This window comes from Amblyraja radiata, chromosome 8 (genome assembly GCF_010909765.2).
Source record: "Amblyraja radiata isolate CabotCenter1 chromosome 8, sAmbRad1.1.pri, whole genome shotgun sequence".
Classification (NCBI taxonomy): domain Eukaryota; kingdom Metazoa; phylum Chordata; class Chondrichthyes; order Rajiformes; family Rajidae; genus Amblyraja; species Amblyraja radiata.
In genome coordinates, this window is record NC_045963.1 from 31764196 (window position 1) to 31784874 (window position 20679).

Below are 20679 nucleotides of genomic sequence, written 5' to 3' on the forward strand. Positions count from 1 at the left end.
TGTAGAGAGCGAATAAAAAGTTCCTTTTCTTGCTCAACCTCTGTGAGGTAGCAGACAATATCTCGAATGACAAATTCAAAATCACTTCCAAGGCAGATTAAAATACTGATTGTAGCTACTTATGCTTTTCTGTGAATTTCGCATCATTTTCTATTGAGCATTAATAGATCTGACATGTAACATATACGCAAGATGCAAACAAGGTGCTTTTTCACAATACCTCAATGAATGATTCCATTATTGCACTTCAGTTATTTTTCCACTACCTCAGATTACAAACAAATGTTGCACCATTCTGAAATGTTGCATTCCTTATTGTATTGATTGCTGTATCTATCTGAATACTGTTTACTCTGAGATTCATGCGACATTCATTATTGCACATATGATATGTGTATATGGCAATAAATTAATCTGATATATTCATAGTACGTGCAGATCAGCTGCAATGTCTCGGAGTCTTTAAGTGGTTATTTCATGTCGCTACCGGATAGTGAAAAATAGACTTACGGATCACCAGCCTTAACTGATCCTTAACCAGTCCAAAAGGATGAAAAATTGCAATCCCATTGCATTGCTGAGTTGTTTAGCCTCCTAGTTTCCTCTGCCAGCCTCACTCACTCTCATTTTCAATTTTGTGAACAAAAGAAAATTACAAAGCGTTTTCCTTACCCGATCCACTTCTTGTAAGTAAACCAGAGCAATATCACCAGCTTTCTCAAAACAGGACATCGTTTCCTCTTCTCGTTCAAAGAGACGAACCCTTGAGGTAACAGATGAAGCCAGACGTTCAAGAGACAAGCCTGAGAAATTAATAAAAAACTATTAATAGATTTATCTGACTGAAGAATTCATATCTTTTTGTGAGTGTGAACCACAGATGGCAAAAAAAGAGCTGAGTACAAAGTATTTTAATACTGGAGAGATATTTACATAAAATGTATGTCAAACTACATAAAATGTTATCTCCTTATCTAGTGGATGCACTGCATAGTACAAAACATAATATATTAGAAGAAGAATTTGAAAGAAAACTGATTCCCAGGAGTGTGACATAAAAAAACAAAATTGCTGGAAATCTGAAATGCAAACAGAAAATGCTGGAAGCACTCAGATCAAGTCACATCTGTGAAAATAAAATCAGATTTACCTTTCCAGGTCGAGCTCTGATAAAGTATTTTTGATCAGAAACATTAACTCCATTCCTGTTTCTCTTTCCAAAGACCGGTTGAATGTTTCCAGCATTCTCCAATGTCAGTGTTGCTTTAAGCCAGTGCAAACTGTAAACTTTGTTAGCGAAATTGGAGTCCACATTCAGCTACTCAGCTGAAGATTAAATATCTCAAAATATTCGTTGAGACTTATTAAATTTAAACAATTGCGTTTTGGTTCAAAACTACTGGTATTCTTTGAGTGCAGTAACTCCAATGGAAAATGATAGATGGGACCAGGTAATACCAATGTTTGAACAGCTTACACTTAATTTCAAATCTCACACATGAGAGGCTTCTTGCACAAGGTACATAATGAAAGTTGGCATCCATGGAATCCTAGCTGAGTAGTAGTCAGGGTCCAGAGAAAGGATGAAAGAAAAAAAGGGTAAAATAAAATATTTCCACCTAATGTGACAGGTCTTTCAATGTGGAAGTGGCCGTACAGCATTTTAAGTTTTAGAGAACTAGAACTGTCCTACTTCAAGAAAGTGTCATGCCAAAACAACTTACCGATTTACAATAGGGCCCAATATTGTAATATCCTCTCTTCATCATAATCTGTACATCTGCACAATGCCATTGTGTAAATAATTTGTAACATTATAGTTGGAACATGGGAATTTATTTTCATTCAGAATATGAGCACTGCCTCGTTAAATTACTTAGTTTTGTTTTTCATGGTCCATTATAATCCTCCTCACCTCCGCAAGCCTGCCGAGTTCAACTGCATTCTTAGTAGGCATTTTCATGTCAACAGCAAAGACAATCTGATTCAATTATAATTGTAAATATCCATGGGACATATGCATTGATCTACGACTGTTGTAATCTGACTGTCAATAATTGCTAGATAGACTAAAATGCTGGAGAAACTCAGCGGGTGGAGCAGCATCTATGGAGCGAAGGAAATAGGCGACATTTCGGGTCGAGACCCTTCTTCCGTCAATAATTCAGACAATAGTCAATAATTATTATGACAGTGGTAACATAGTTTACGAATCAAATCGCTTCAGAATAATTTTTCAACAGATTTGCAAAAAATATATATTTTTGCTATTTTAATGAATTTAACAGCATACAAGAATGCCAATTGAATTTAGAGCTGAATCGAACTGCATTGATTTGCTTTGATAATCAATTTAACCTCTATGTGATACTGTTCTAAAATACAGAATGCAGATATTTCAGTGCATTGGGTTAACACCTGTGGTGTCCAAGAGTTCTGACTTAACAGATTGCGAAGCCCCTGCTCTTTAAACAGAAGGCAAGTAATTCTGCAAAAAACCATGGGACAGCTTTTACTTCATAACTCTAGAAGCTTGGTTTAATCTCTAGAAAACTCAGAACATTAGGATTATTGAAAAATAGGAATATCCACTATTCACACACCACTTTTACTTATTGAACGGAGAGCTATCAAAGCATAAGTAGGAACTGTATTCTTGTCACTGAAAACTCTCCTGGGAAACTATCAAATCGAATGATCTGATGACTTGGACAACATTTTCAACAGGAACGTTGAATTTGGTTGCAACAAAACATGCTCTGATTATGGGAAATGGTTTCCGATATTACCATAATTCCCCTTCATTTCGTAAATGGGACTTTTCTACGTGATCACAACAGGTATGGCACAAACATTTGACTAAAGCATAGGACAAGATTTCAAGAAATTCTGACCACATTACCTTCGCATGAAATTCATTCAAACCTTTAATTACATATGTGGCAGAGGTGACTAATTAATTGCAGTTTGCAATCTGTACAGTTTTACATGGCCTCACAGAAATACCATATGAAGTCTTTCCATCAATGTGGATTTATTGCACTTCAGTGGGAAAGTACATTCCTGGCCAGCGATAGCATTCCAATAAATTTATTTTGTTCTAGAATCAAAAGTACACTAAAATTTGAGGCATAAAATATTTATGCCTTTTTGGGAAAAGCTATCAAAGCAATAGTAAATTAATTAATGAGAAAGATAGATACTTGTGAATCAACACATCATGAAAGGGAGACATTTCCATCATATGCAGTTTTTCAGGTGGGGATAAAGCAGTTCATAATGCTAATTAATGTGGTTTTTATCACAAGGACACTGGGACATGTTTTTGCATGCTTAGCTGCATTTGCACGTCTGAAGAAGGGTTTCAGACCTGAAACGTTACCCATACTTTTTTTACCTCCAGAGATGCTGCCCGATCCGCTGAATGACTGGCATTTTGTGTCTATCTACGCTATAAACCAGCATTTGCATTTCATTCCTACACACACCTATGCATTTGCATGTTCTGTGCTTTAACAGGTTATACCAGATAGCCAAGAGATGCTTTTGCACCCGAATCGATGCAAGGACATGATCATATTCTGTAACCAAAACTTTGGGGGATCACTGTGTAGAACCAGGCACTGGAGGCGGCTTCCTAAATCAATAGTTCTCATCTGTATTCACCAAAGAGAAGGATGTGGAAGATAATGAGCTCAGGGAGGGATACCTGGATAATCTGGACCATATCAGTATTAAGGATAAGGATGTATTGGATGTCATGGGATGCATAAGGGTTGCTAATTCCTCAGGGCTGGGTAAGATCTAACCTAGGTAGCTATGTAAAGCAAGGGAGAAGGTTGCTGGGGGCCTGATGAAGATGTTTGCATCTGTGTTAGCTATAGGTGAGATGCCTGAAGATGGGAGGATACCCAATGTTGTTCCTTTTTTTAAGAAAATCGGCAGTGATAAGCCTCAAAACTAAAGGCCGGTGAGTCTTATGTCATTGCTAGGCATATTAGTGGAAATAATTCTAAGAGGCAGGATCGATGTACATTTGAAAAGTTAGAGGCTGATCAGCGATAGTCAACATGGCTTTGTGCATGGGAAATTCTGTCTCATTAATTTGATTGAGTTTTCGAGGAGGTAACTGAGAAGATTGATGAAGGCAGGGCAGTAGACATTGTCTGCGTGTAGTTTTCTAAGGCATTTGAAAGGGCTCCGCATGGTAGATTGGTTCAGAAGGTTAAGACACGTGGAATCCATGGCAAACTGGCCAATTAGATCCAAAATTGGCTTGGTGTTACGAGGGTAGTGGTGGAGGGTTTTCTGACTCCAGGACTGTGATCAATGATGTACCACAAGGATCGATGCTGGGACCCTGTTATTTGTGATATATATTAATGGTTCACATGTTGTCATCAGCAAGTTGATAATTGACACAAAAGTCATCCAATTGTGGATAGCGAGAAAGGTTGTCCAAGGCAACAGCAGAATATCTACAACAGTCAGGTTTTTCAATCTGTTAATTATTTCGTTATGAGAAGTTTTGAGACGCCAGGAACAATCCCTTATGAAATGGAAAGCTATTGCTGCCACAAGTCATTGATTACTTTGGAATTGTAAAAGCATAGTTTTAAAATTATAATACAATAAATAAATCAATCAATTTTACTTCTACTTGCTAAAAAAAACTTTTGTGGCAATCTTTAGGGATTCTTTATTATACTGTAATAAAGGCTTGCAAGCATGTGAGGCACTTTGTTTCAAGAGGCTTTTATCTCAAAATGGTTCCGAACAATGGGAATTGTTCACTCTGCAAATCCATTTTTAATTTCATGTATTTTTCTCTGCTGTGTTTGCTCAGCATGTAGTGCATTAGACTGCGCTACACAAAAAAACAAAGAAGCATCCTCAGCATTTCTATTGCAACCTTTATTGCCATCATAGAGGACGACTTTAAATTGTATGGCAAGCTTGCTGCAAGTGGCAATGATCACATGTAAACCTATCGAAAAAGCACAAAAATACACATTCATTTTATATAAATGAATACATTTCAGCCTAACTGATTTCATTAAAAATTCCCAAACAGACCGATGAAAACGTTCATGAAAAGGTGGGGAGGAAGGGGATGAGCCCGAAATGTTGTAATGAGAAGTTGCCTGCAATATATTTGCCAATAGACAGGTAGTAATGGCCTCAAAATCAAGCTGAATCTGTATCTGAAACAGAATTAAATGGCTGTGGGGAGGGGAAATAATTAGACCCACCTGTTGAAGCAGAAGTTTGTCCACATTTTCAAGTCATACTGTGCCACATTGCCCAGCGGTCATGGCACCACTGAACAACATACTTGAATTCCAATCCCTCCACTACATATAGCAAAACTAAATGTTATTATTGTAGAAACAACAAACTGCAGATGCTGGTTTACACTAAAGGTATACACAATGTACTGGATGGAGTAACTCAGTGGGTCAGCCAGCGTCTCTGGAGAAAAAGGATAAGTGACGTTTTAAGGCCGGGACCCTTCTTTACCCATCCTTTTTCTCCAAAGATGCTGCCTGACCCAGAGTTACTTCAGCAATCTGTGTCTATCTTAAGTATTGTAATTTGTGGGTTAGCACAATAAAAACCACGGAATGTTTCAGTTATCCTTAAATATATAATGGTGATATATCTTTGACAAACTTGGCAAAGAATTGCAATGTCATGTATCTGAGTTGTGAGATTGAGAGGTAAGGTTACAAATTTGATAAAACAATTGAGAAAGTAACTGTGGTCTTATGCTTCATTATTTGAACAATCTATCTTCTATCTATATTACTAAAAGTCTGATCTTGACCACTTCCTGTTGTTCTGTATATTGACTTTAGAAAAAACGCTGCCACTTACGGCTGTGATTTTTGGCCATCTTACTCAGAGTCCCCCTCCGCTGCGCAGGACAAGAGGATTTTTCCCATCGATGAAAAATAAAAGAGTTATTAGTGTTTAAAAATTGTTGAGATTCTCCCTCCTGAAGGCCACGCCCCTTCTGGAGGGACTATAAAACGCGGAAGTGTTGAGTGCCTCAGTCAGTCTCTGCAAGATGGGGGAGCGAGAGGGTCACATCTCTCAGTCTGAGCTGTGAATAACACTGAACACATGTCTTCTAAACTGTGAGTGCTTTTACTGACCTGTCAGTGCCCTTAATGTGGTTTGAAAATATAGTTGGGAAATGCTAAAGCTTTGTTGCCTTTGGTTTGGAAATGCTAAAGCGGTGTTGCCTTTGGTTTGGAAATGCTAAATCTGTGTTGCCTTTGGTTTGGAAATGCTAAAGCTGTGTTGCCTTTGGTTTGGAAATGCTAAAGCTGTGTTGCCTTTGGTTTGGAAATGCTAAAGCTGTGTTGCCTTTGGTTTGGAAATGCTAAAGCTGTGTTGTCTTTGGTTTGGAAATGCCAAAGCTGTGTTGCCTAATTAAAGTTGCCTTGCCTAATTAAAGTTGCCTTGCCTAATTAAAGTTGCCTTGCCTTCTATATAATTAAAAGTCTAATCTTGACCACATCCTGTTTGCGCTTTATACTGATTTTAGAAAAAATGCTACCACGTACAGCTGAGATTTTTGGCCATCTTACTCAGTCCCCCTCCGCTCATCAGGTGCCGAGGATTTTTCCCATCGATGAAATATAAAAGAGTTATTAGTGTTTAAAAAATGTTGAGATTCTCTCTCCTGTCAATCACACCATGAAGGCCTCGCCCCTTCTGGTAGGAGGGGGGTAGGGACTATAAAACCCAGAAGTGTGGGGGTGGCTCAGCCTCTGCAAGATGGAGGAGGGAGAGGTCACGACTTGCTAAGTCAAACTAATCCCTTCTGCCTGTACGTGATCCATATCCCACCATTCTCTGCATGTTCATATCCAAATGCCTATTAAACATTATATCTCGTTCCACCACCACTCCACCAATCTCGATAAAAGACTTGGTTTGTACACCCTTTTTAAAACTTTTCCCCTCGCACCTTAAAGCTGTACCCTCTCGTGTTTGATATTTCCATTCTGCGATAAAGATTCTGACCATCTACCCTAACTATCTATATCTCTCAAAATTTTATATACTTCTATCAGGTTTCTGCTCAGTCTCCAAATAAAACAATTTAAATGTATCCAACTTCTCCTTAGAGCTAATACTCCCTAATCCAGATGATATCCTCGTGAATCTCTTTTGCACCTTCGCCAAAGCCTCTACATCCCCCGTACAACGCAGACCAGAACTGCATATTATACTCCAAATGCAACGTAACCAAAGTTTTATAAAGTTGCCACACGACTTCATCACTTTTATACTCAATATCTAGTTCAAAGAAGGCAAGCTTGCTGTATGCCTTCTTTATTGCCATCTACTTGTGTCGCAAGAACAAAGCATATTCACCACAATGGCTGAATACAGACTGATTGCAGCAGTTTGACGTTATTGTCTTGTGATGGCGTACACAAGTTATTTGTGTTTTAGACCAATATGCCGAAGTTAGAGCACATTCAGTGCTGGAAAACTTGGCTCTGCTAATTGTGTCTTCCAAGCTGGATGGCAATATACGCCCTGAACAATATAGGCCTCCATTTAGTTTAGTTTAGAGATACAGCCCTTTGGCCCACCGAGTCCACACTGACCATCAATCAACCATTCACACTATGTTATCCCACTTTCCCATCCACCCCCTACACACTAGGGGCAACTTACGGAAGCCAGTTAACTTACAAACCTACACGTCTTTGGGATGTGGGAGGAAACCGGAACATCCGGAGTAAACCCGTACAGTCACAGAGAATTTGCAAACTCTACACAGTTAGTGTGGCACAGTGGAGCCAGCAGTAGAGTTGCTGCCTTGCAACGCCAGAGACCTGGGTTCGATCCTGATTATGGGTGCTGTGTGCATGGACTTTGCACATCCCCCCTGTCATGTCTCAAGATGAGATTCAATATCTTATCTGTAAGGCCACAGGAAATTAACTGCTTTTGGAGAATAGTTCCTAAGAAAATAATAAGAGGCAATATATATTAAAACAAATATTTCCTAGTTTAAAAAGTATTACGTAGATCTATTCCCAATCTTTAATCTATATCTCCCCAGGTACCTCATTTGCTAACTCCAACTTCCGTTAGAATTGCCGAAATCTTTCATACAAGTGCTCCAAATCGATGCGAATGCCAGCAATTTTCTGCTCTGCTGCTGAACTGTCTCCAAAATGCTGCCTGACTGATTATTTCCAGCATTTTCCACTTTTATTTCAGATTTTTACATACTCATCGAATTTATTTAGCCATCCAATTAGAGACTTTAAAATATTCAATTTATTAAATGCAACTCGCATTTAACAAATCTGGAATGTCACATTTTATTGCTGACTAATTTATTTTAAATTAATGATTCTCAGATTTCAAATAGAGTTGATGATTAAGAAGGGAGAAGAGAATTAAGCAACAGTGGACCAATCGAACAAGCCTGGATACAAGGAACTGAAGATGCTGGTTTACAAAAAAAGACACAAAAAGAGGAGTAACGCAATGGGGCAGGCAACATCTCGGGATAACATGGAGAGGTGATGTTTCAAGTTCGGTCCGAATAAGGGTCCCGACCCGAAACGTCAACTATCCATGTTCTCCAGACATGCTGCCTGACCGGCTGAGTTACACCAGCGTTTTGTGTCTTAATCTAACAAGGCTCCTGCATTAACTACTTTCCAAACCTATTGTACAACATAAATATTTTAAAGGACTAAAGAATTGTGTTTTCAGTTTCAGCTATCTGCTCAGTAATTCCTACACAACGCAAGGACTCTTGTGGTTTACCCACCTTTGAGTTCTGCTAGACTTTTCCCCACTTTTTGCCGGGACTCAGGTATCTAACAATTATTTTACATTACCTAATACATTGTTATATCTATATTAATTCGCAAAATCAATAAATGGTTAAACTAAAAAAATGGTGGAAAATAGATGCTGGGATCATGATGGTCGATTAATCTTTTGCATGATATGTTGCAGGACCCACTAAATTACTGTTGTGATCTCATTAGCATGGTGTCAATGACCGGTCAGCATTAAAAGTAGCTCCTACTGCCTTAAGGGCCTGTCCCACCAGCATGCGATTGCATGCGTCTAGCGCGACCAAACGTGGTCGCTTGAGGCGTATGGCCGCGCAGGGCCGATCCCACTTCGAACAGCGGAGGCATATGGAGTTCTGCGGGGCTGGTCCCGACATCATACTCATCAATCAGCTGGGCAGGAGACGGGCCGACTGAATTTGGATGTCACACGGCGTCGGGTGGTGACGTCATCACGCAACGGCATGCCGGGCAGTGACATCATCGCACAACGCCACGCGCTAAGCGTGCGCCATCAAGACGCTGCGTAAGCCCATCGAGACGCTGCATACTCCCTCAATGCGCCTGCGGGCCGACAGGCCGTTGGCGGATTTTTCCGATTTTCCGACAGTGCGGGATTTTCGGAGTCGGGACCAGCCCCGCACAACTCCAAACGCCTCCGCGGTTGTAAGTGGGACCGGCCCCGTGAGGCCGTACACCTCAAGCGACCACGTTTGGTCGCGCTAGACGCATGCTGTCGCATGCTGGTGGGACAGGCCCTTTATTCTTTATCCACAAGAACTGAAGCTATCTTGCATTGACTGAAAATGTATCAACGCATCTATACCTGTCATTCCACAAGACACTGGAGCGAGCTGGAAATCCTAACAGAATAACCATATAACAATTACAGCACGGAAACAGGCCATCTCGACCCTTCTAGTCCGTGCCGAACACGTATTCTCCCCTAGTCCCATATACCTGCGCTCAGACCATAACCCTCCATTCCTTTCCCGTCCATATAACTATCCAATTTATTTTTAAATGATAAAAACGAACCTGCCTCCACCACCTTCACTGGAAGCTCATTCCACACAGCCACCACTCTCTGAGTAAAGAAGTTCCCCCTCATGTTACCCCTAAACTTCTGTCCCTTAATTCTCAAGTCATGTCCCCTTGTTTGAATCTTCCCTACTCTCAGTGGGAAAAGCTTATCCACGTCAACTCTGTCTATCCCTCTCATCATTTTAAAGACTTCTATCAAGTCCCCCCTTAACCTTCTGCGCTCCAAAGAATAAAGCCCTAACTTGTTCAACCTTTCTCTGTAACTTAGTTGCTGAAACTCAGGCAACATTCTAGAAAATCTCCTCTGTACTCTCTCTATTTTGTTGACATCCTTCCTATAATTAGGCGACCAAAATTGTACCCCATACTCCAGAATTGGCCTCACCAATGCCTTGTACAATTTTAACATTACATCCCAACTTCTATACTCAATGCTCTGATTTATAAAGGCCAGCACACCAAAAGCTTTCTTTACCACCCTATCTACATGAGATTCCACTTTCAGGGAACTGTGCACAGTTATTCCCAGATCCCTCTGTTCACCTGCATTCTTCAATTCCCTACCATTTACCATGTACGTCCTATTTTGATTTGTCCTGCCAAGATGTAGCACCTCACACTTATCAGCATTAAACTCCATCTGCCATCTTTCAGTCCACTCTTCCAACTGGCATAAATCTCTCTGTAGACTTTGAAAATCTACTTCATTATCCACAACCCCACCTATCTTAGTATCATCTGCATACTTACTAATCCAATTTACCACACCATCATCCAGATCATTGATGTACATGACAAACAACAGTGGACCCAACACAGATCCCTGTGGCACCCCACTAGTCACTGGCCTCTAACCTGACAAACAACCATCCACCACTACTCTCTGGCATCTCCCATTCAGCCACTGTTGAATCCATCTTGCTACTCCACCATTAATACCCAACTATTGAACCTTCTTAACCAACCTTCCATGAGGAACCTTGTCAAAGGCCTTACTGAAGTCCATATATACAACATCCACTGCTTTACCCTCATCAATTTCCCGAGTAACCTCTTCAGAAAATTCAAGAAGATTAGTCAAACATGACCTTCCAGGCACAAATCCATGTTGACTGTTCCTAATCAGACCCTGTTTATCCAGATGCTTATATATATTATCTCTAAGTATCCTTTCCATTAATTTGCCCACCACTGACGTCAAACTAACAGGTCTATAATTGCTAGGTTTACTCTTAGATCCCTTTTTAAACAATGGAACAACATGCGCAGTACGCCAATCCTCCGGCACTATTCCCGTTTCTAATGACATTTGAAATATTTCTGTCATAGCCCCTGCTATTTCTACACTAACTTCCCTCAATGTCCTAGGGAATATCCTGTCCGGACCTGGAGACTTATCCACTTTTATATTTCTCAAAAGTGTCAGTATTTCCTCTTCTTTGAATCTCATAGTTTCCATAGCTACTCTACTTGTTTCCCTTACCTCACATAATTCAATATCCTTCTCCTTGGTGAATACCGAAGAAAGGAAATTGTTCAATATCTCCCCCATCTCTTTTGGCTCTGCAGATAGCTGTCCACTCTGACTCTCTAATGGACCAATTTTATCCCTCGCTATCCTTTTGTTATTAATATAGCTGTAGAAACCCTTTGGGTTTACTTTCACCTTACTTGCCAAAGCAACCTCATATCTTCTTTTAGCTTTTCTAATTTCTTTCTTAAGATTCTTTTTACATTCTTTATACTCCTCAAGCACCTCATTTACTCCATGCTGCCTATAATTATTGTAGATCTCCCTCTTTTTCCGAACCGTGTCCAATTTCCCTTGAAAACCATGGCTCTTTCCGATTTTTACTATTTCCTTTCAACCGAACAGGGACATAAAGATTCTGTACTCTTAAAATTTCACCTTTAAATGTACTCCATTTCTCTTCCACATCTTTCCCATAAAACAAAATGTCCCAATTTACTCCTTTTAAATCCTTTCGCATCTCCTTAAAGTTAGCCTTTCTCCAATCAAAAATCTCAACCCTAGGTCCAGTTCTGACCCTCTCCATAATTATATTGAAACTAATGGTATTGTGATCACTGGTCCCGAACTGTTCCCCAACGCATACCTCGGCCACCTGACCCGTCTCATTTCCTAACAGGAGGTCCAGCACTGCCCCTTCTCTAGTAGGTACTTCTATGTATTGCTGCAAAAAACTATCCTGCACACATTTTACAAACTCCAACCCATCCAGCCCATTTACAGAATGTGTTTCCCAGTCTATGTGTGGAAAATTGAAATCTCCCATAATCACTACCTTGTGCTTACTACTAATATCTGCAATCTCCTTACATATTTGCTCTTCCAATTCTCGCTCCCCATTTGGCGGTCTATAATACACCCCTGTAAGTGTTGCTACCCCTTTCCCATTTCTCAGTTCCACCCAAATAGCCTCCCTAGACGAGCCCTCTAATCTATTCTGCCAAAGCACTGCTGTAATATCTTCCCTGATAAGCAATGCAACACCTCCACCTCTTGCCCCTCCAATTCTATCACACCTGAAGCAACGAAATCCTGGAATATTTAGTTTCCAATCACAGCCCTCCTGCAACCATGTTTCACTGATCGCCACAACATCATACTTCCAGGTGTCAATCCAGGCTCTAAGTTCATCCACCTTTCTTACAATGCTCCTAGCATTAAAATATACACATTTAAGAAACCCACCCTCTCTTATTCTCTGTTTATTGTCTTTTTCTTCTCTCTCCCCTACATTTTGGGTCAGAGTGCTACCATTCTCTGCCTCCTGCCTCACACACTGACTGCTAGCTTTCCCAATTTGAGTCCCTCCCCCCAACCATAGTCTCCCCAGTAGCCTTTGCAAATCTCCCCGCCAGGATATTGGTCCCCCTCGAGTTCAAGTGCAACCCGTCCTTTCTGTACAGGTCGCACCTTCCCCAAAAGAGGTCCCAATGATCCAGAAACTTGAATCCATACCCACTGCACCAGTCCCTCATCCACTCATTTATCCTCCACCTCGCTCCATTCCTACTCTCACTGTCGCGTGGCACAGGCAGTAATCCTGAGATTGTTACCTTTGCAGTCCTTCTCCTTAACTCTCTACCTAACTCCCTAAATTCTTCTTTCAGGACCTCTTCTCTTTTTTTACCTATGTCGTTGGTACCTATATGTACCACAACTTCAGGCTCCTCTCCCTCCCATTTCAGGATTTCTTGGACCCGTTCAGACACATCCCTGACCCTGGCACCAGGGAGGCAAACTACCATCCGGGTCTCTTGTCTGCGTCCACCGAATCGCCTATCCGACCCCCTGACTATAGAGTCCCCTATTACAATTGCCCTCCTCTTCTTTTCCTTACCCTTCTGAGCAACAGGACCGGTCTTTATGCCAGAGGCCCGGCCGCTGTCGCTGCCCCCAGGTAGGCTGTCTCCCCCACCCTTACTCAAACATGAGTACTTATTTTCAAGGTGTACAGCCACCGGGGTACTCACCAGTCCCTGCCTCTGCCCGTTGCCCTTCCTAACTGTGACCCAGTTTTCTGTCTCCCGTGGTCTTGGAGTGACCACCTCCCTGTAACTCCTATCTATGACCTCCTCGCTCTCCCTGAGCAGACAGAGGTCATCGAGTTGCTGTTCCAGGTTCCTAACACGGTCCCTTAGGAGCCCCATCTCGACGCACCTGGCGCAGATGTGGACGTCTGGAGGGCACTCAGACTCCATGACCTCCCACATCTGACATCCAGAACAGTAAACTGCCCTGGGCCTCATTCTCCCCCTTATCCGAATACAATAAAGCCTTACCCGGGATACAAGCCAATCAGCTGCTTCCTCTAGTCCTGTAACGGCTGCTTCCTCTAGTCCGTTCGACCAATCAGAGGCTTCCACCAGCCCCCTTAATTTGAAGTGTGATCTGCGAATGGAACTTTGCAGATTTTGGTTCCTCCCTCTGCAACGGCTCCTGGGCCTCTGTTGAAACAAGCCCCGCGATGGGGTTTTTAACTCACCACACGAAGGTCGCTCCTCCCTCTGTAACGGCTCCTGGGCCTCTGTTGAGACAAGCCCCGCGATGGGTTTTTTAACTCACCACACGAAGGTCGCTCCTCCCTCTGTAACGGCTCCTAGGCCTCTGTTGAAACAAGCCCCGCGATGGGTTTTTTAACTCACCACACGGAGGTCGCTCCTCCCTCTGTAACGGCTCCCGGGCCTCTGTTGAAACAAGCCCCGCGATGGGTTTTTTAACTCACCACACGGAGGTCGCTCCTCCCTCTGCAACGGCTCCTGGGCCTCTGTTGAGACAAGCCCCGCGATGGGTTTTTTTAACTCACCACACGAAGGTCGCTCCTCCCTCTGCAACGGCTCCCGGGCCTCTCGGGAAAAGAATAGAATATAAAAACTATCTGGTATCCTGGTTTATTGATGAGGCTCTGAAGCCTGTGGTTTACAGTGAAAACGTTGTTTTCCCCATTAGGCTAGGAAGGTAGACAACTGACTGTGGTGGGAGCAAATGAGGTCAATGCTGGAAGTAAAATCCCCTGATAAGGAAGCAATGCACTAAAACATTAAAAAAAGACCTCTACTATGATGAAGATCTCCTTTTACATTACCACATCCCTTGTTACACCAAATGGATCACCACTGACTCTCACCCAGCAACTAATTCATAAACCCAGTCACACCCTCCCACTCTTACCTCTTCTCCTACCCCACAGCTTCCCCACTGGACACATCATCCAAATCTAGTGAAGGATGCTCACCATTACGCTTCATTGTTTTGCTGGCGAACATAGACTTTTGGTGATGGGACAAATATGGAAGGGTGATCACTGATCAGCATGGAGGAGTAAAGCTAAATGGCCTGGTTCCACCTGAACAATTCTGTGATTCAGTGCTGAGACTCATAAAAATTGAGTTTTGGTACCTATGCCCAACTCAGCTTCCACATACCATTTTCTTTTCATCCTAAAACCTCTTACATTTACAAGTAGCAGATGATGCAAGCTTTTCTTACCATATACATTTCTCTCTGTCTTCTAAAAGAACAGAATAAACATTTATTCCATTTAGACAACATTGTGAAAGATGCTATTTGACACTACAGGTGCACAACCTTTTATCCGGAGTTCCGGAAACCGAAAAGCTCCGAAAACCGGACATTTTTTTCCAGGATGTCGTCTGCACACCAAAGCTCGCGTTTGGCGCCAAACTTGACCCGAAACGACCCACGGTCAACCCAGGTCTGTACTACTGTAGCGGCTGCCTCCTCCCCGGAGACCGGGGAGACACATAAACATGTGTAAATCATTGCTTAAATGTTAGTCAGTTAGTTTGGAGGGCTTTTATGTGAAGGGGAGGGGGTGAAGGGGGACACTGTAATTCTTAGTCCCCTACCTGGTCGGAGAGGCGGGGAGCGGGCAATGTCTTACCGGATCGCCGTGCAGTAAGCTCCGGAGCGCTGTGGCCGCCGACTCCCAACATCGCGGAGCTGGGGCTGCGGGCATCCGGACGCGGGCGACGCCGGTTGTAGCTCCGATCCCGGCAACTCTACCCCTGGCTGCGCGGCGCTCCAAATCCAGCGCGGCCCGCGGCCGGACACCCGCAGCCCCAGCTCCGCGATGTTGGGAGTCGGCAGCCACAGCGCTCCGGAGCTTACTGCACGGCGACCCGGTAAGGCATTGCCCGCTCCCCGCCTCTCTGACCAGGTAGGGGACTAAGAATTAAAGTTTCCCCCTTCACCCCCCCCCCACCACATAAAATCCCTCCAAACTAACTGACTAACATTTGAGCAATGATTTACAATGATTCCCCGGTCTCCGGGGAGGAGGCAGCCGCTCCAGACTTTTCAAGCCGCCCGCGCTACCTACCTAATCTACGCTAAATATCTTCCATTCCGAAATCCGAAAAATTCCGAAATCCGAGAAGTGTCTGGTCCCAAGGCTTTTGGATAAAAGGTTGTGTACCTGTATTATTATAAAATCCATAGCTTAAAATCGCTGTCCTATAAATCAATCCAAAGCCCAAAGGCCCTTCACCTCGAGTCATTAGATGTCCAGACAGAATTTCAGTATCAGTGAATGTTGGTGGGCTAAGCCAGCTCCTACACATGCTGTAATACAACTACAGAAAAACCCCAGATTCTTATTTGATGCTTGATTTTAATACTCTTGATGGTATCAACCCATTTTAGTTATTTACTCGTTTAACCCAGTTCTTTAAACCAGTCTAAAGTAAAACTACTGGGGAGGGAGGAGGATGGGGTTTGGGGGAAAATCATTGAAATAATCTAAATTCAATCCAAATCATTAATATCACCATTGAAGAATATGTTGCTGATTTTTCTGACTTGAAACTGATTGGACTTCTTTAGACAGCAATAAACATACACATTGTGTACAGGCCTATAGTGCCATCTCATGGCAAAGAACAGTTTTTTTCCAAAGGTTATCATGTTTTCAATGGCCCCATAGCAGAAGCATCCACGTCGCAGGGCTGGAAACTGGAAGTATCCTGAGCTAATTCTGTTACCACCATCATCTATCGCGACAAGTGATGGCTTCCACTGATTGTCGCCGGAAGCTTGCGTCCTTTTAAAGACAGGCGATGACAGTGAGATCAACATTTGTAACAAGATGGACACAAAAATAAGAAGATGCTTTTAATCTCACTACAAATGCTATCTGATCTACAGCATCATTCAAACATTCAGCATATCTTAGTAAAGCATTAACCTCTTGTTGCTGCTTGTTGTTTGTTAACAAAGGAGAGTTAATAAATTATCTGTCTGGTATTGATTAAAAAAATGCTACATTCTCAGAATTGTTGGATAGAACAAGCTAGTTTTTAAGCAAGCCATCTGAAAATGTAGAATGCCAACTGAATAACAAATATAAATAGGTAGAGAAACCAAAATATATTACTCCCAAGAGGCAGATCTGAAACTTGCCAGACAAACATTAAGAAAATTAGAAATTTGATTATGGCAAGTGTGAACATATTCATTTATATCTAATGAACATGCCAATTAATGAATAATCTTAGCGAAGCAAGCAATTTATGCAGTGTGTTTTCAGGAGCAGCATTGAAGTGCAAAGTGTACATACCGCTTAAGGACTTTGTCTCATCGCTGTGCTTTCAGTGGCGAAACAGGTTGTCCGTGCTAAAAAAATGGGAGAGCAGTGGACAGATAGCAAGATTAAGCAACATTTATAACAGGAATGCAAACAATATTCTTGTTTGCAAGAATAGTGTGGATTTTTTAAGCAGAGAAAATGTACGATTTTCCTCCATAAATCAACAGTGCAATTAGAACACCTGTTGCTAATGAGCAAAGGCTGGTAGCAATTACATGCAGAACAAAAATCGTCCAAGGTGTCAGAAATAAAACTTTAAAATAGCATGTGTGCTCCAATCATTTGAAAACCACAGTTCCCATCAATTTTGTTTAGACACATAGCAAGCTGGTGAACAAGACTTTTAACTTTGCAATAACATTAAGCAGTGGAAGATGCAAATAGCTGTTAGAAATTACAAAATATTTTAAGGACAGAGCATAGATTACATAAACCAAAGAACCAAACACCAATTTATAAATGTATTTTCCGTTAATTCTAATTCTTTGCAATAACACATCATGAGATGGTGCAGCAAAACATCAAAAATACCGTTCATTATCAAATTGAAACTTACAATAAAGCAATGTACGTATGATCAAGTGTACAAGCTAAAATGCTTTTTGTTAGTCTGAAGAAGGGTTCTAACCCGAAACGTCACAAAAATCAATTTTGAATAAATGTAATAACCTCAGAAATGGACCTCTGTGAAGTCTATGGCAAAGGCTTCCACCCTTCCACCCACCAAGGCAGTTCTTGCCCATATTCAGGCTCAAATCAAGCTTTTTCATTTATTACTCAACAAACTAGCAGTATAAACTTTTACAAAAAACACTTAAATATATATTATTACACAATTGTTTGTGGTTATAACTTCCATATTTTCTATGCATGAATTCCTGGTTAATATTTAGACCATGTCTCGTTCACTCCTTCCCACAAATTAAATTACATATTCTGTCTATTAATCTATCAAACTCTTTCATAAAGTTAAACAACAATCTGTTATTTATTTTCTAATATCATCACATTTAATGGGTTAAACTTGCAAATATTTTTTTTGCACTCTCTCCAGTGTCTGACAGTAACTTAGGTCAGAAGATATGTGAAGAGAAAGAGATTAGTTAAAACAAATGTAGGTCCCTTGCAGTCATAAACAGGTGAATTGATCATGGGGAACAAGGACATGGCAGACCAATTGAATAACTACTTTGGTTCCGTCTTCATTAAGGAAGACATAAATAATCTGCCGGAAATAGCAGGAGACGGAGATGGAGGAACTGAGTGAAATCCAGGTTAGCCGGGAAGTGGTGTTAGGTAAATTGAATGAATTAAAGGCCGATAAATCCCCAGGGCCGAATAGGCTGCATCCCAGAGTACTTAAGGAAGTAGCCCCAGAAATAGTGGATGCATTAATGATAATTTTTCAAAACTCTTTAGATTCTGGAGTAGTTTCTGAGGACTGGAGGGTAACCAATGTAACCCCACTTTTTAAAAAGGGAGGGAGAGAGAAAACGGGGAATTACAGACCAGTTAGTCTAACATCGGTAGTGGGGAAACTGCTAGAGTCAGTTATTAAAGATGGGATAGCAGCACATTTGGAATGTGGTGAAATCATTGGACAAAGTCAGCATGGATTTACGAAAGGTAAATCATGTCTGATGAATCTTATAGAATTTTTTGAGGATGTAACTAGTAGAGTGGATAAGGGAGAACCAGTGGATGTGTTATATCTGGACTTTCAGAAGGCTTTCGACAAGGTCACACATAAGAGATTAGTATACAAACTTAAAGCACACGGTATTGGGGGGTTCAGTATTGATGTGGATAGAGAACTGGCTAGCAAACAGGAAGCAAAAAGTAGGAGTAAACGGGTCCTTTTCAGAATGGCAGCGAGTGACTAGAGGGGTACCGCAAGGCTCAGTGCTGGGACCCCAGCTATTTACAATATATATTAATGATTTGGACGAGGGAATTGAATGCAATATCTCCAAGTTTGCGGATGACACGAAGCAAGGTGACTTGGATAGGCTGGGGGAGTGGGCAAATGCATGGCAGATGCAGTATAATGTGGATAAATGTGAGGTTATCCACTTTGGTGGCAAAAACAGGAATGTACACTATTATCTAAATGGTGGCCGATTAGGAAAAGGGGAGATGCAACGAGACCTGGGTGTCATGGTACACCAGTCACCTTGGTACACCAGTCATTGAAAGTACGCATGCAGGTGCAGCAGGCAGTGAAGAAAGCGAATGGTATGTTAGCATTCATAGTAAAAGGATTTGAGTATAGGAGCAGGGAGGTTCTGCTGCAGTTGTACAGGGTATTGGTGAGACCACACCTGGAGTATTGTGTAGTTTTGGTCTCTAAATCTGAGGAAAGACATTCTTGCCATAGAGGGATTACAGAGAAGGTTCACCAGAATGATTCCTGGGATGTCAGGACTTTCATATGAAGAAAGACTGGATAAACACGGCTTGTACTCGCTAGAATTTAGAAGATTGAGGGGGGATCTTATAGAAACTTACAAAATTCTTAAGGGGTTGGACAGGCTAGATGCAGGAAGATTGTTCCCGATGTTGGGAAGTCCAGGACACAGTTTAAGGATAAAGGGGAAATCCTTTAGGACCGAGATGAGAAAAACATTTTTCACACAGAGAGTGGTGAATCTCTGGAACTCTCTTCCACAGAATGTAGTTGAGGCCAGTTCATTGGTTATATTTAAGAAGGAGTTAGATGTGGCCCTTGTGGCTAAAGGGATCAGGGGGTATGGAGAGAAGGCAGGTACAGGATACTGTTGGATGATCAGCCATGATCATATTGAATGGCGGTGCAGGCTCGAAGGGCCGAATGGCCTACTCCTGCACCTATTTTCTATGTTTCTATGTTGTAGATGCAAATTCCACTACAGAAAATGTAATACAAGCTAACTGACTCTATGGTGCAGGGTTGTGTCAACTTTTGCAACACTGTTCTGCATAATTGTTTGATTACATACTTTATATTGTATTTTCTTAAATTCTATTTAAAGGACCTTAAAACACCTTCGATCCAATCTGTTATTCTAGTCTTAAAAGTAATTAAGTTGTTACCAATTATTCTCGTGAAGCTTCATTATTATGGTTTCAGTTTAGTTTATTGTCATGTGTACCGAGGTACAGTGAAAAGCTTTTGTTGCGTGTTATCCAGTCGGCAGAAAGACAGTACATGATTACAATCAAGGCATTTACAGTGTATAGATACCCTTTGCCTGATGGGCGAGGAGATAAGAATAAGTGGCCAGGGTGTGACTTGTCCTTGATTGTGCTGCCGGCCTTGCCGAGGCAGTGTGAGGTATAAATGGAGTCAATAGAAGGGTTTGTGTAATGATCTGGGCTGCGTCCACAATTCGCTGCAATTTCTTGCGGTCTTGGATGGAGCTAATCCCCAACAAAGCTGTGATGCATCCTGATAAAATGCTTTCTATGGTGCATCTGTAGAAGTTGTTAAGAGTTGTAAGGGATATGCCGAACCTCCTAAACTCTCTAAGGAAGTAGAGGCATTTGTGTGCTTTCTTGGTCTTTGCTTCAATGTGGGTGGTCCAGGAGAAGTTGTTGGTGATATTGACTCCTAGGAATTTGAAGTTTTCAACCATCTCTACTTCGGCACCGTCAATGTAAACTGGGATATGTGTACC

The 20679-nt window shown here is 41.7% G+C and overlaps 1 protein-coding gene across 3 annotated transcripts in view; it reads right to left on the minus strand.

The window, feature by feature from the left end:
- The window catches only part of ttc7a (tetratricopeptide repeat domain 7A), a 213365-nt gene that overhangs the window by 174631 nt on the left and 18055 nt on the right, over positions 1 to 20679 (minus strand). Inside the window, exons 1-2 of one of the 3 annotated variants that reach the window (XM_033025503.1) lie at positions 16994 to 17044; positions 673 to 803 (exon numbers count right to left, since the gene is read on the minus strand). In XM_033025503.1, coding sequence (XP_032881394.1) covers positions 673 to 732 — 60 coding nt within the window. In that variant the 5' untranslated portion in view covers positions 733 to 803; positions 16994 to 17044. Of the gene's footprint in view, positions 1 to 672; positions 804 to 1150; positions 1408 to 16993; positions 17045 to 20679 lie in introns of those variants that run through there. The other 2 variants (XM_033025504.1, XM_033025502.1) reach the window with 2 other exon arrangements.